Genomic DNA, 16,063 nt, shown 5'->3' with positions numbered 1-16,063 from the left:
TAACAGTGGCTGCCATGTATATATTCCTTAATTAGCAATTAGGAAAATCCAAAAAAAACAGCATTACTCCTGTTTTATCATCATTTTATTTTATCATCATTAATTCACACTGAGTAACAAAATTTCAACTAGATTCTCAAGAATTCATGAATTTTGGCTCACTTATATATCCCATAACAGAAAGCATACTAACACTGTTATAAAAACACAAAACACTTGCTATTATTGAAGTAACAACCCTCTGCTAGAGTTATGTTAGGGTTTGGCCTTTAATCACTATGCTATGCTGCTCCTGAATTTCCATACAGACTCTGTCTATAAGATGGGGCTTACAGAAGGCAATCAATGATCGGAAGCATGTTTGTATGGTGGGAAAAACAGCATGATGATCTTTATCTTGAAGATACATTTGTAGGGAGTAGCTTGTTCATACATGTATTAACGCCAGAGATTAACAAAAGCCTCAAATCTATGAAAGATAACTGTCTTTATAGAAGGTAGAAGAATCTCCTATGTCCAAAACAAAGGTTAATGGAAATGAAAAGTCACGTCTTGGAAAAGCCACTGTAGTCCATATGTAGTGATCCCTTCACCTCCCCTGGATGTCTCCACCAGCTGCCCAGTCAGTCTCATCTACCAACCATATCACTGATACGAGTTCAAGATCTCATTATGAAAATAAAAGGTGCACTAATAAATTAATTCAAGGTTCCCAGTAATGGCTCTTGGGTGTAGGAGAATGTTGAATTTGGAAAAGACCTAAGAGACTCTGAGAATGAGAAGTCCTACCTGGGATTGGTGATCATTCAGCAGGACATAGGTTGTTCAGTAGGAAATATCACCTCTTTGTCCTACGATCAAGGACCAGGAGGTTATGTGGCCTTTTAAAGGGTCAGAAAAGAGTAATGTCAACAAGAAGGCAGCTGAAGAAGTCCCAGCCCTCTTCTTTACCCAACCGCGACTTAACCATACACAGACCAAACTACCTTTAATATTTTATGTAGTTTAATATGTTTTGTAGTCAAACACATCAATTACTTCTATGGGGTTAGGTTTCCAACAATACATAGATTTTTTTCTTTATATCTAATTCCTGAGTTCTGTCAGCTTGTTTCTGAGTTTTTCTATTCCAAAATGTTATTCTTTCACATCTTGTTTTTTTGTTTGTTTGTTTTTTAAATCTTGTAGCTTATTTTGAAATCATGTCAGGTTACAATTATAGATTACAGTTTTATTCTGCTTACAGGGCATTTCTTGTATGGTTTCATTCTCTGTGGAGATGTTGTTCTTCCAATTTTTCTTTTATTCATATTTTTTTGAGAGTTAGCCACAATACTTTCTGATTGTTCTTATTTAGGTGCACTCAGCCTCTCTCAATGTTTAGAAGAAAATGTAGTTTACAGTATCTTTTCTAATTTCACAAAACTCCCATTTCCATTGCCTTTCAAAACCATGGTGATTTGCTTTCTGAAAATCATGACTGTTTCCCTGCCTACCTTTACATGAACCTACTGTTTGCTTTGTCTCTACCATCTCTATTTTGCTCACTTTGTACTCCACTGCAGTTTATCTTCAGTGTGAGGTCCTGTCCTGGAAAGTATCTAGCGGCTGGCTTCTGAGAATTCACAGGTGCGAGGCTGCGCCAGCCCCAGCGGGTTCAGCTGGGCTTCTCTCCCCCACCTGCTACCAGATTGGACAAAGCCAGTTTCAGTTTCAGTTGCTGCTTTGTCTTCCCCACTGTACTTTCCAATAAATACCTGCTGAATACGGAGTTTCTGTTTTTCTCAGGTCCCTCTGACACCTACACAATCTCTCCATTCTTCACACAAAAACTAATACCGTGAAAGTCTTATGGATTACCTGTTTGTTCTCATCTATTTGTATATTTGGCTTTTGGGGGAAACCTCATCACTTAGTCCTGTTGTAAATATTGTCTGTGGGGTTTTGGTTGCTATTTAGTTCTGTTCAGGTTTTATGTGGGAACTTGTGGAGATTCAAATCTGTGCTGCCACTGGCATCATCATTGTAAAATCCCAAAAGCTACTGGAGTTTTTTGAAGCATTATCACATTTAAGAAGTCTGTTTTTATTTTACTTAGTTTTGCTTTTATGTCTTTTAGAAAGAATGCTGTTGAATTTCATAACAATTTATAATTGTTGCCTTTAATCTATTAATACAGTTACATACCATAATATATATTTTTAATATTGGATCGTCCTCTCATTTCTTAAGTTAAACATTACTTAGACATATTTTATTGCTTTCCTTCTTACATTATTAATTAAAAAGTATATTAAGGGGATGTTTTGCCTCTATGTAACTAGTAAAATCAATAGTTATTTTTAATATTTAAGTAATTTATTGAAATACAATTTATACAGAGTAAAATGAGCAAATCACAAGTTTAAGAGCTTGGACAAATGTACACATCTGTGTAAACAACATGCCAATCAAAATAAATTTCCATCACTCCAGAAAGCTCCTTTCCAGTTCATCCCTTTCTGCAGAGCCAAGTCTGTTCTGATGTCTATCACCATAGATTAGTTTTCTCGGCTCCTGAACTTGCTATGCATGGAATCATACAATATGTATGGTCATTGGCATCTGGCTTCTGTTGCTCCGTGGTGGGAATCCACACACGCAATTGTCTGCATCAGTTGTTATTCTTTTGTGTTTGTTGAGTAGAGTTCTATTGTATAAATATACCATAATTTATTTATCCATTCTCCTGTCGATAGGCAAATGGATTGTTTCCAGTTTGGTGCTACTATGAATAAAGCTTCTTCAAATATTCTTGTACCAATCACTCTGTAGACAGATTTTCTTCTCTCTCGTGCAGATAACTAGTACATTTGCTGAGTCACAGAGTAAATGTATAACTAAACATTACCAGTTTTTCAAAGTCATACCACCATTTTACATTTCCATTAGCAATGTATGAAAATTCTGGTTGTTTCAAATTCTAAGCTGTGGTTCTTTCCAAAATTGTACAAAAGCAATTTAGGTAACCAAAATGTTTGTGCCCCTGTAGAACTCTGAAATAAAAATAAAATAAAATAAATGATTGGGAAAATGTCCATGATTTTTCTATACTCCAAAACATTTCAAATATTAAAATATATATTTGTTCCTTCAAAGGCAACTGCCCCATGATATCTGTTACTCAGCAGTCACCAGGGTTTACTTGGTTAATCTAGATTACTAGGTGTGTGGATTCTCTTCTTCCTTCAATGTTCCCAGTACATCACTTCAGAACACAGTTATCCTTCGTTCTTGGCAAAAGCTGTATAAGTATCTGCACTCCCTTAATAGAATCCCCAACAAGCTCTTAACATTTATGGGGTGTACTGATAAAAGAGTACAAAGACTTTATTAGAAAATCATATATATAATTTTAAGAGTGAAAAGCTAGGAAATTAAACTAGTTTGGACAATTCTTAGAAATCCTTGCATGTGAAAAAAAACATCAGCAAGAGAATACAGGGTTGTTGAAATGCTGAGGGAAACAGTCTCTAAAGAAATAGAAGGAATCATTACTCATTCTCTTTCCCTTCTGACCCACTAAAATGTAAACTCAATGAAGGCAGGAATTTCTTCCCACTTTGATTGCTGCTATTTGATCAGGAACTAGAACAGAGCCTAGAATTCAGGAAGCACTCCTGTTTGTGATTCAATAACAGAAAGCGAGGGGAAACTCAATCAGTAAGTAATGGGTAACTGTTGGAGGTGATGGGAAAGTTTATGGTCTGATTGTGGTGGTCTCACAGGTGTATACTTAGCTCTAAACTCATCAAATTGTATACATTAAATATGTACAGCTTTTCATATATCATTCATACCTTAATAAATGGTCTAAAAATAACTAAGATTAAAATTTTAAAAATTTAAATTAATAAAGCCCTTAGACAGGAGGCTAAAATATCTTGCTTAAAATTCTTCAATGTACTTATCATGAGCACCAAACACAATCCACAATCTGTGATGTGGCGGTTAAGACCTTTCAAAATCTACCCTACCCTATTTACCTATATCTCTTCCTCACCCTTAGATCTGAATATTTCACAAATATTCCCCCAAATTTTCCCCTCTGCCTGGAAAATCCTTCCATACCCTATGCCTGATAAAATTCTACTTCTCTTTCCAGAATCTACTCACTTACTAACCTCTCTGTGTTAACTCCGTGGGAGAGGGTCAGGTAAGGTTAGCAGCGAAAAGCTGGAGAGCCCTTACTCTATGCTGGGTACTGTAATTCAGTCCTCAAACATTTTGGTGAGACAGGTGTCATTTCCCTTTGAAAATTCAGGAACTAAGACTCAAAGAGGTTGTGATTGCTCAAAATAACACAGATAATTGGTGGCCAAACTGAAATTAAGCCAGGATAATTTGATTGGAAACCTTGCACTCTTTCCCCTTCACCATATGGCTTTCCAGTGCAATCCCTTATTCCTTTAATTAGGAAACATTTATCTTTGTTTTCCAATTATCTTTATCTTTCAGTACACTGTGAGTCCCCTGAGGGCAGGGATTGTCTTATTCACCTTTTTACCCAAATGATTATTAAAGAGAATAAGAACTTATTATACCAGTTGAAAGTGAATACTGTAGCAATTTACAGAATAGCTCTAGTGGTGAAAGAATTCTCTATTAGATGTTAAGTTAAACACAACATATTTCTCCAAAAGTCAGGATTGCAAGGGCCCAAAACAATCCTGTTCACTCAGATCCCAGGCAAAATAAAAGTATGAAGCACCTTATCTGGCCACCTGACTTTCAGAGAAGGTGCCCTCAGCCTGAAGAAATGAATGAACTCTTTGAAGATAGTTCTAGGTCATCAGAGATACAGCACGTGGAGGAGTTCTTTTTTGCCGTCCTGCATTCTGGCAAGGAAGCATGGCTTTGGAGAATAAAAGCAAAGTATGCTTTTCAGTTTGCTTCAAAATATTTATTCCATAAATATAATAGTTAACCAAGTTTATTCATTCTATGCTAATGGTAGGATATAAAGAGGTAGGAAATGCAGTGCCTTGGAAAAAAGAAAGCAGAGTAACAAGATAGAAAGTGGTAGGGTGGGGTAAATATGAGGAGACCTGACTGCGGTTCAAAGGAAAAGCAAACAGGCTCGTGTGACTGGAGTGTGGTAAGCAAAGGGGTAAGTGGTAGGAAATGAAGCTGGGCACTACCAAAGCTAGGTAATGCAGGGCCAAGCACAATGGGCCATGTTCAAGTTTTTTGACCAAGGGAGTAACACAATCTGATTTAAAAGTAAAAATGTTTTGGAAAACAGAAAGTAGTGAAGTTAGAGCACGAGGAGGAAGGTCATTGAGGAGGCCACTGAAATAACCCAGGAAGAGCAGCACAGATGGCTATTGGTAAGCGTTGTGAAAGGTCATACTCTAAACACATTTGGAAGCTCTGACAAGATTTGCCATGTATTGAAGGTATGAGAACAGATGGAGTCTAGGATGACTCTGTGGTTCTTAGCTTGAGCACCTGGCTGAATAGACGCACTAGTAAGAAGGGAAATACTGGAAGAAACCATGTCTGTTTGAGAAATCAAGGGCTCTATTGTGAAAAAGTTACAGCTGAAATTATGTGATCTAGGATTACTTCAAAATAATCTGGAGACATGTAAATATTAAAGATTGATCATCAACAATTGTTGAAATTGGGTAATGTGTACATGCAGGTTCATTATACTATTCTCTTTCCCATGTTTAATTTCTCTATAATAAAACTTCTTAGAATAGTTATAGGCATATGAAGTTTGAGAGGCCCTTGGACTTCATGTAGAGACATCATATGGATAGATGAACAGTAGTTCTGAAAAGAAATCAGGGCTAACTAAATGTGGCAATTATCAGTAAATGTAAAGCTGTGTAACAGGAAGTGAACACTTATAGTGTGAATAAAAATAGAAAATAGGTCCAGCACTGAGCAACTGAACTCTACAACATTTAGAGATGAGGAAAAGGAGAGGAATTAAAAAAAAAAAATTTTGCCAGGATTTATCAACTCAAATCAAAAGTCACTGAAAAATACATAACTTTGAGCCAGTACTTTCACTTTTAGGAATGTAGCCTATAGCCTAAGAAATTAATAGGACTAGTATACACAGACAATGTAAAAGATTTACTTCTATGCTTAATAGGAAAAGAAAAAAATGTGGGGGTGACATGTTGAAATAACCTCAAAATCTGAACAATAATGGGCTAGCTAGAAACATTACCAGATATTTGAGTGGAATATTGTTCAGCAATTAAAAATAAGCAGGTATATTTTAGTGACCTTTAAATATTTTCACAATTCATTAAGTGAGAATAGCTGATTAAATAAAGTATTATAGTTTGAATTATGCATATTTGTTACAGTATTTATTTTATACTTTCCTTACCATTGATAACCTAAAATAGTAAATGTTATTATCTTTGGTAGTAACATTACAGACTTTTTTCCCTACTACACTTTCCTGTAGTTGTAATTTTTCTCATTAGACATAAAAAATATACATTTAACATTTTTAATAAAGCTCATACCGTAATGCAAAATATAAAGGACCTTAAAAAGAGACCTGATTCCAACCAGTCAAATGTTGTATTGACACCATAAAATCATTTGTTGAAATAACTATTGTGAATTGTTTTAAAATAAATAGAACAGAAGAAAGTATTTTAATATTATATTTTATATTTTATTTAAATTAAGAGATATAATAAAAATCATATATATTTGCTCCACTGTTTGGATAAAGTTTCCAATTACTTTCAAATAATCTACACACAGTATCTCACATACCAATTTCAATATGGTCAAGAAAATACATAAGCTGTATTACAAAGCTTGGTATATAAATTCAGACATAACATATACTATACACATTGACTTTAAGTAACCTAATTATAAAAGTCATTTTAAAAAGTCATAGGTAGCAATTTACTTCTCTTCAGTGTAAGTTACAGCATGCATGCCATGTGGACACCAACTCAATGATTATAGCTAGAAATATCACTTTTGTGAATGCTATTTATTTATACTGGAAATTCACATAAAAATTCTTTAAAACATGTTCTGTTTCAGACAAAAAATTATATGTGGGCTACTTTAAAAATTGCAAGATTTATTTTTAATCAAACCAATTCAATTTTAAGTTTTTAGATCATTAAGTCTCATTCATCTTCCCTAATTTAGCTAACAATATCACTGACAAGGTTTTAATGCATTTGACCTTAAACTTAAGGTTTAACTTAATAATTTTTTTTTATATTTTATATTTAAAAGGGGCATTTTAGCCTTGACATAAAGAGACATTCTTACAAGTCCAATTATAACAATTTTATCCTTATTTTTGCAATGCTTTTATTAGATAAAAAACATTTTATACTTGACTTCAGAAAATACTGTTTAGAAGGTCAATCCCTTTAATGAGTTTAAAAGTTTCTAAATGTATTTAATACTTGAGTGAAAATTATAGATTTCTACATGGATATTATACAAACACTCTTCTTTAAACTGTTTATTTCATCTTGGTTATAAAAATCATCAAATACTACACTACTAAGAGAATTTTCTTTCTTAGCTTTGGGCTATTCAGTGTCTTTTCAATCTTAAAATTATTATTATAATTTAAAGTTAAAATTCCCAAATCTAATAATACTTTTTAAGCATAGATTTTAAGAGACAAAAATAAAATGTAGTTTACTATTTTATCATTACCATCTGCTGCAATGAATTTGCCAGGCCAGAGGCTGTTTTCACTAGGAAAACCAGCTTTAAATCAAATATTGATTTTCCTCCTGTAATTCACATTTGTCTATTGAATCAGTTACCCAATCTTCTTTTAGAATTTTAAACTTTCTCTTAAAATTTCTTCTAAAAGCTTTAAAATTTGCAACTCGACTACGATCATCCCCAATGATAACATGAGACACTCCTTCAGCTAAACGAGAAACTACTTTTGCTCCATGAAATTGAAGCTCCAAGGCTTTAATAGCTAATCTTGTTCCCTCAGTTTTGGTACTCAAATCATTAATAACAGTATACAAGTCCAAATAAATGGTGTGGCGTCGAAACATACTGAGGGGAGAGTGGTCCCAGGAATACCGATATTCTAAATCAGCAATCACAGAAGACATTTCTTCGGGAGTCTGTTCCTTAAAATCTTTTATTCCTGAGAATACTTCCTTCAGTTGGTTCAAATCTGTATCAACAAAATAACTATCACCATAGCAATCATATTCTTGGGCAAAATGTTTTTTTGTTGATGGACACATATGAATCATAAAGCGAGGCTGCCATGGCACACAGCTTTTGGCCTTAAAACACTCTAAAAGCCACTCAGGCTTGACAACATCATGTTCATCTGAAGAAATTATGTTTCTCACCCTGATGTTCTCAGAGCCTGCAATTACACAGTACGTGTCTGGGCCTGGATTTTGTACTATATAACCCCCAAATTCTGCGATTCTATTCTCCAGGTCAGTCTTTGGATGAATGACTGTTCCACTCATAACACAAAACTCAACATCTTCAAATATATTAGAAACTTTGTTTATATTAGAAAGATTAGGTGCTTTTAAGTGTTCGATAATTCCAATAACTTTCTTCATCTTTGGAGCAGCTTTCCGCTTTTTTTCCTGTGGCTCTTCATCTATACCTACATGAAAGTGTTTAGATGCAAGCTTTCCAGATGCTTTCCCCCTAAGTTGCTCTAAGTCATCCAGAGTCATGCATTCATGCCACTCCTTGTCATCTCTTATCTTTTCAATTCGTGGAAAACGCAATGTGCAGCCAGTTTTATACATGTCACTAGGGACGATCTCTGCTGCCTTAACCTGAACGATGACAGAGTTACAAGGTTCGATGTATACTTCTGGCCTTTCTGTTCCACATAAAATGCTACATGGCGGAGTTTTTTTATGAAAAGGCTTCCAATGTCTGGCCAATTTCAAACCTAGATCATAGAGTTCTTTCATGGTGTAGCCAGAGCCAACACGAGAGAGAGTATGAAACACAGATGGCTTTTCACCAGGAGGGGGCTTCTCTGCTACTGCACACAAAAAATGAGACATCATCCCACCCCGTGAACCTTTTCCCCAATAGCCTCCAACAATTAAGATGTCCAATTCATCCATTAGTTCACTGACATACTCTGGTTTAATTTTTAACCATCCTTCACCTCTTTTGTCTGGCTTGTAAATGGATAGAGGATGTTTTATCATGATACCCTCTTCTCTTTTATCGATTGCTTCATTCAATGCATCAATTACTTCATTCTTAGTATGAGCTTGTATTTTCTGTACTATTTCTATTCTACCTGGTATTGGTGTAAAAATACTACTAAGAATCTCATACCTCTTTTTCAGGGTCTCATGTCCTAGCTTTTTATTATTAACCATCAATACATCAAAAACACAATAACATGTTTGCAGATCAGAATCTTCTACCATTCTTTTAATATCAAACTTAATCCCCTTTTGCATAAAAGTTTGCGTATTAGGGTTGTAGGCCATCATTTCACCATCAAGAATACAGACTTCTATATCTGTTTTGAATGCATTATGAATGAATGGGGAAAGAGAACCTTCATCCGGAGAAGCACCAAACTGATCAGTATAATTATATCCATTTCTGGAGAAGTATTTATAGTCAGTCCCATCTTTGTGCATTTGCATACGCTCACCATCTAGCTTGGTTTCTATGTAGAAACTCTGGTGTTTCATGTCCTTCTCAATGCGCTCAATATCTGCTATAGCAGCTAGCATTGGTTTAAAGGCTGAAAATAAAGTGATAGAAATATCACTAAGTCCTACGGAAGGATCATGAAGTTGCCTACAGACTTTTTCCAGATCTGTGGTGACACCATGCAACTCAACAGCATCGTTATGAAAAACAGAAAGTATAGTTTGCTGACTAACACCAAGCTTTAAATCCTTTATGATCATCCGTATAAGCCACTTTTGTTCAAGTGCTGAACTCTGAGTTATAAGTTGAAGAAGACTCTTCTTTATTAGGTCTTTTCTTTTAGCAGAATTATTGCTGGCAACAGAGTCTAAAAGGTCATTTACTTGCTGTATAGTTAAACTTCCTTTCTTCAAACACCTTGGCCTCAACACAAAGTATGCAATCATTGCAAAGTCTCCAGCATCTCCACGAGTTCCAGTGGGTGTTCTGTAATTTAAAAGTTTAAGGGCATCTTTTCCTTCTCTAGGTAAATTAAGCAATTCAATATAAAGCTTAGCAAGCATAGTTTCTTTGATTCCATAGGCCATTCTCTCTCTTTCTAGCTGAGGAAGAATTAGTCTCATTGCTGGATAAAAAGAATCTGTGACATCTTTTTGGTTCTTATGAAGGGCATCATGAAATTTTCTCCAAGAATCTAAAAATTCCCTGAAGTGTCTGATTTTTTCTGGACGTCCTTTACTTTTCTGTATTCGTTCTAAAGTTGAACATAAATCTGCAAAAGGAACGTGAGATGCAACAGTTTGTGAAGTTTGTGAGGCAGCCATAGAAGCGACGGTGAATCTTCTTGTTTAACTGGTAAAGCAAAAAAAGAATAACTTTAAGTAAAAGATAAAATTCAACTAAATATTTAATGTACTGATCTTATAGATATCACCTGGATCATAATAAATGTTTACTAATGTTCCTAAATGAAAATAGATCATCAAGGCTACAAATGATATATCTTTTCCACCTCTACATTTAACAACTATTTTACTTCAATACTAATTAGAATTTATCAAAATTATCACCAGCCCAATTTCGTACATTTATAATACTGAAAAATCATTTTAATTTATTTCTTCCTAAATTCCAACTTTCATTTGATTATTCTATAGCTTACCTATTTAGCATATAATACGAAAGAATATTGCTAGTAATTCTGACAGAGAAACAAATCAGGCTCAATTCACCTCACTTCTGAGCTACTAAGGGAAGTTCCTTTACTGTATATCTCTTCTTTCTCTGTCAAACTACCACACAGCACCAGAAACCAACTTCCTAAAATAGACATTTTTTTAACAAATCACTTGCTCAATGAATTGAAATTTGGCTTCCTAGAAATGTGAAATCCCAATCACAGATAGGGCCCTTGACAAAAACAAAAACAGGTAATTTCCTCTTCCAGCAAAACAAAGCCTAGTCTATGTTTACTTCTACTTCTTTTCTGCTAGCTATGCCAAATCACGCCAACATTCAAAACCAGATTCACAATTCCTTCCTCATAAAATCCCCACTTTACCTACCTATTTTACCATAATTACCTACCATTTTATAAATATAAATTTATTAGTACACTTCCTTTTGTTCATATTCCCGTGCCAGTTATTCCCCAAGTACTCAGTGACCACATATGAGCTAGGCACTGTGCTATGAGCAAATATAGTATGTTTCTGCTTTAAAATAACATATATTCTGTAAAAGAAAAGATGTAGTGGAAACTAATTATAATAAAATGCTAAGTGCTTTAACGAAATAAAACATAAGTAAAATGTTCTGAGACATTTCACTGAAGTATCTTCTAAAGTAAGAGAAGATAATAATGGGTACCTTGCTGGGATAGGGTCTAGAATATTTCCTATTAATAAAATAGTTATAAGTATGAAATATTTCTGAAGTTTTAAATAATGATACAAGTTCTACTGGAATGTATAATATATCAGAGTTATTTTAATATGGTTTAAACTATGAACAATAAAACAACTTTTCCAAAAAAGACTTCAAGTAAAACGTGCGCTCCAGGAATATAAACCATGTTTTCTCTTATGGTTTCAGACATCTCCTGGCATATGAACAGGTAACCCAGACAGTAGGGTCAGGAACCTTAGCTGGAAGTGGGGAGATTTATTCTAGTTCAGAGACCATGAGATTCCCCAACCCAGCAAATAAGACAAACACATACACAAACACAAGCTACATTATCACTAAGTATCCAGTAAAATAAATCAAATGGCTAATTATGATATCACATTTACTAAACTGTCAGTCTCTAGAGTCCAGAAATTGTGTTTTAATTTGTGCCACTAGTGGCAGATACATAGTAGGTTTGTTTGGTGAATGAACACAGTGTTGATTCCTGGAAAAGCACACTAGGGAAGGCCATGGACTAGTTACACACATACATACCCATCCACCCACCCCGACATGGCTGGTGAGATTCAATTTGGTTAAAAATATGCAGCAGCTCGGACTGCACTGGCAATGGTTCACAACAGCCATTTGGTGGCCTACAAAGAAAAAGCTGCATTTCTCAGTCTAATTTCTGACAAAGGAAACCCAACTTCTACTATGTTAGATCAAGGTATAAACCCATGACAGAACACTTTCATCTTTAAATATAGTAACTGCTTCCTCTCCTTGTATCTGGTTTGCATAACTGACTGTGCCACCTGGGTACATATGTTCACTGACCTACCCCTCAAAACATGGGGTACATTAGGTTATATATAAATTAACAACTTTGTGTTCAGTAATTCATTCAGCAAATAAAGTATGTTAAGAAATACTTCTTTCACTATTTAACTAAATATTGGTATATTGTTTCTATGCATCCATCTGTAGATTCTATATGGTCTCAAAGTTTCCCTCAAAAAATCCCAAGCAAAAACTCAAATTACTTTAGAATGATAAAATGTAGGTAATGGTATGGCTAGCCACATATCCTAAAATGGCTATATAGATTGCAAAGATTCCAAAATTACTATGAAATGAATACACACAAATATTTTTGCTCACTACAATCATATAAGAAGTTGAAGATTAGGATTTACATTGCTTTTTACATGCTCCGTAATTTTATTTTTTGGATTCTGAAGTTTTAGCTTATGCTTTCCATTTGCAATACGACACACAACGAGGTTTGTGGTTAGGACTCAAGGTTCTGGAGTCTAATCTGAGTTCAAATATGGACTCTAAAATCTAAAAACTATGTAATACTGAGCAATTACCTAATTTCTCTAGTTTTCAGTTTTCTTAAATGTAAAATGGAATTAAAAACTATGTAGAAATTGTGATAAGGATGAAATGAGATAATCTACATAAGATGCTTAACACAGTAGTAAGTCCTTGATAATTTTAGTATTATTAATGCTTGCTGATACAAGCAATATTTAAAATTGAAATACTGCAAAATCCTAAGCCAGGGGTCCTCACACTTTTTAAACAGGGGGCTAGTTCACTGTCCCTCAGACCGCTGGAGGGCAGACTATAGTTTAAAAAAAACTATGAACAAATTCCTATGCACACTGCACATATTTTATTTTGAAGTAAAAAAACAAACGGGCAAAAACACCCGCATGTGGTCCTTGGGCCGTAGTTTGAGGACACCTGTCCTAAGCAGATAAGAAGAAGTGGGGATGCTACACTCTTAAACGGTGATAAACAAAGCTTTCAAGAGAATGGATGGGAGTAATTAGTACACAAATATTACTCATCATGCGGTCAGCTGTTGCCCTATTATCCTGAAGTGACACAACAAAACAAACTAGGAGGTTTTATTCAGTGAATATGGAAAATGACTGCTATTTTATTGCAGGAAAAAAAGTGTCTAGTACAACTTAAGTTTCCTTCACGCAACCCTTGACAAGTTGTGTTTCCCTGTGAGACAGAGGGTTTACAGCTACCTACCTTCCACAGTACTTATTGACGTTAGGGGAGAATCTCAGCGGAAAAAATCGGCGGTACAAAAGGCAAGAAGGGCTCCAGGATCCCGAAAGTTAACGAAAGACAAACTGTAAGAAGAGAATGTAATTTCCTAGTCTCTTCTTCCACTTCAATGGCCCCTGTACACGCTTGCAAAATCTCGAAGGGTTTACAACATCCCCTGCCCCAATCCGTAATCCCTCAACGGATTCTGAGTGAATATCTAGCCTCAGGTAAATCCTGTTACCTCTCTGAGCCTGCGGGTCCCATCTGTAAAATGGGATTTTGATAGTTTCTCGCAAAGTTGTCGTCAGAATCAGAACGTACTCCAAGAAAGCAGGCAACGCAGTTCTAGAGATTCAAAACTGGGAGAAACTGTCGTCCCCCGGGCCCACGTTCCGGGGTCTGCCTATAGACAGTGAGCCCTCAATCAGGAGGTCAGGTTTCTAAGGAGGGCAGCCGCCAGCGCGCGAATTCCGCCGCCCCCCGACCCCCGCCCTCACCGGCCTCCACACACCCCACCTGCCGCCCACATTCGTCCCCCCACCCTCAAGCCACCGAACACAATACCCACCTGACCGCAAGCCAGAGCTTAGCAGCCAAACCGACAGCACCAGAAAGCAGGAGCCGGTTCCGCCAGCTGCTTGCCGCGCCGGCGCAGTGGCGACCTGAGGGGCCCGGGGCCCGTGACGTCACGGGAATGATGCGCGCAGGCGCGGCCACTCTGGGCTGAGCGGTGGGCGGGCTCCCAGCAGGCTCCCACCCAGGGCTCCCACCCAGGGCTCCCACCCAGGGCTCCCATCCGCAGCCCGCGAAGCTGCGGAGGCGGGACCACGAAGGGAACCTGGGTACAGCTGTGACTACACTCAGCTCCCGTTAGCCTCAGCAGCCAGTGCTCTTTGCAAGCGGTTGCCGCAGAACCAGGAGTGTAGTCCGACGTTGAGCGAGGTCACTTTGTACATTGGCTGGATTCAAGGACCCTAAGCCCTCCTTAACAAGCGACAGCCTCTCAGAGTTCTCATTATCTGCACGTAAAACAGTGGTAACTACACGCTCGCTCGTTGGTTGTGAAAGTGCCCAGGAGGGAAGAATACCAAAACCTCTACTGTTTCATTTAGATAGAAAAATAGGTTTTTGCAAAACTATCTAAGGTGGTTTGTTTTTACATGATGTTGGCAACTGTGATCTGAGTTCTTGTCTCTTATGTATAAATAATACATACATATTATGTATAAATAATACATAATTCATAAAATATATAATTTTTAATATGGAAATAAACACTTATATGCCCAGAAATAAACTATAGACTCTTCTCAAGGATTCAAAATAAAGTTATTTTGACAAACCTTATCAAGCATCTACTATAATGTAATAACTGCGCTAGGTAGTCAAGATTGAGAGATGGAAACAAACCAGGTTCTTATGCTCCAGGAACTGTTAATTTCCTCTGAAATTGTGCTGTGGTCTGTCGTTTTCCACGGTGGACAAGTGAGAAGTTATCTATAAAGTGAGAGAAATAACATTTAGAATTATTTCCTTGTAGTATAAAATTTCCTTGTCGATTTAAGTTGAAAGTGAAATTTTGCTGCAATGGGCTCTGAGAAATTTTATAGCTGTGAGTGCCTTTAGAGGTTGTCTAATGTACAAAAACCTCATTTTACAAAACTGACACATTGAATTTGCAGTGCTAGTTTGTACTGGAGATAGAACCTGGGGCTCCTAGCCTAGCAACATTCAGTTATTTTCTTTGCATATCTAATTCACCTAAATTACCTGAATATTTCTCTGAAATCCTCTGCAGTGTAATAAAGTTACATGATACTGTTTGTGAGGAATTCCTCTACCTACTATCCAACTTAATTATCTTAGTTTGGAGGCTCTTCAAAAGTGTTAAGTTAGAGGGGTGGACTTGTCTGTATATATTTGTATCTTGTTAAACATCTACTGAGCTCCTACAGTGTTAGAGACAGGACTTTGTATTAGCGACATGAGAGGAATAATTATGATTCCAGACAAACTCAAAATTGATTCAAAGCCCAGTCTTCATTTTATCATGTAGTTTTAGCTGCTTAGTTCAAAGAGAATCAAGGGTTTTTCTACTAAATATCTTCTAGAGTTGCTGTGATTATTGGTTTATTTATGTAAATGGCCTAATTAGTTCTTGGTCCTTATTAGGTAATCAACAGTGGGAAGCTATGAATCAAGAGCCTGACTTTGACCTCAAGTTCTCCATCTCCTACCAGTATCACCGGCGTAGAAGTTTCTTGCTAACGTCGCAAAAAAAACTTTAAGGACGCGCACACTAACTTAATCCACTGATAATGGCAAGTTTATTAAAACGAAAATACTCTCCATTAAGAGAGTGAAGAGAGCAGGCAGGCTCCAAAAGAGCAGCTGCCGGGAGTGTTAGGTATCTTTTATT

The 16,063-nt window shown here is 36.3% G+C and overlaps 1 protein-coding gene across 2 annotated transcripts; it reads right to left on the bottom strand.

Moving 5' to 3' along the window:
- Positions 1-6,666: 6,666 nt before the first annotated feature.
- On the bottom strand, positions 6,667-14,300 carry LIG4 (DNA ligase 4). Of its 2 annotated transcripts, XM_012752041.2 has the most exons (3): positions 14,213-14,300; positions 13,624-13,727; positions 6,667-10,530 (listed from the first exon to the last, which is right to left on the bottom strand). In XM_012752041.2, the coding sequence occupies exon 3, from the start codon at positions 10,500-10,502 to the stop codon at positions 7,767-7,769; it is 2,736 nt and encodes a 911-aa protein (XP_012607495.1). In that variant the 5' UTR covers positions 10,503-10,530; positions 13,624-13,727; positions 14,213-14,300; the 3' UTR covers positions 6,667-7,766. The 2 variants fall into 2 exon arrangements, with proteins under 2 accessions (XP_012607495.1, XP_012607494.1); XM_012752040.2 differs by lacking the exon at positions 13,624-13,727.
- Positions 14,301-16,063: the final 1,763 nt, after the last annotated feature.

This window comes from Microcebus murinus, chromosome 13 (assembly GCF_040939455.1).
Source record: "Microcebus murinus isolate Inina chromosome 13, M.murinus_Inina_mat1.0, whole genome shotgun sequence".
In the NCBI taxonomy this organism is placed as follows: Eukaryota; Metazoa; Chordata; class Mammalia; order Primates; family Cheirogaleidae; genus Microcebus; species Microcebus murinus.
The sequence above is the reverse complement of the archived record's forward strand: the minus strand, read 5'-3'. Positions and strand labels throughout refer to the sequence as shown.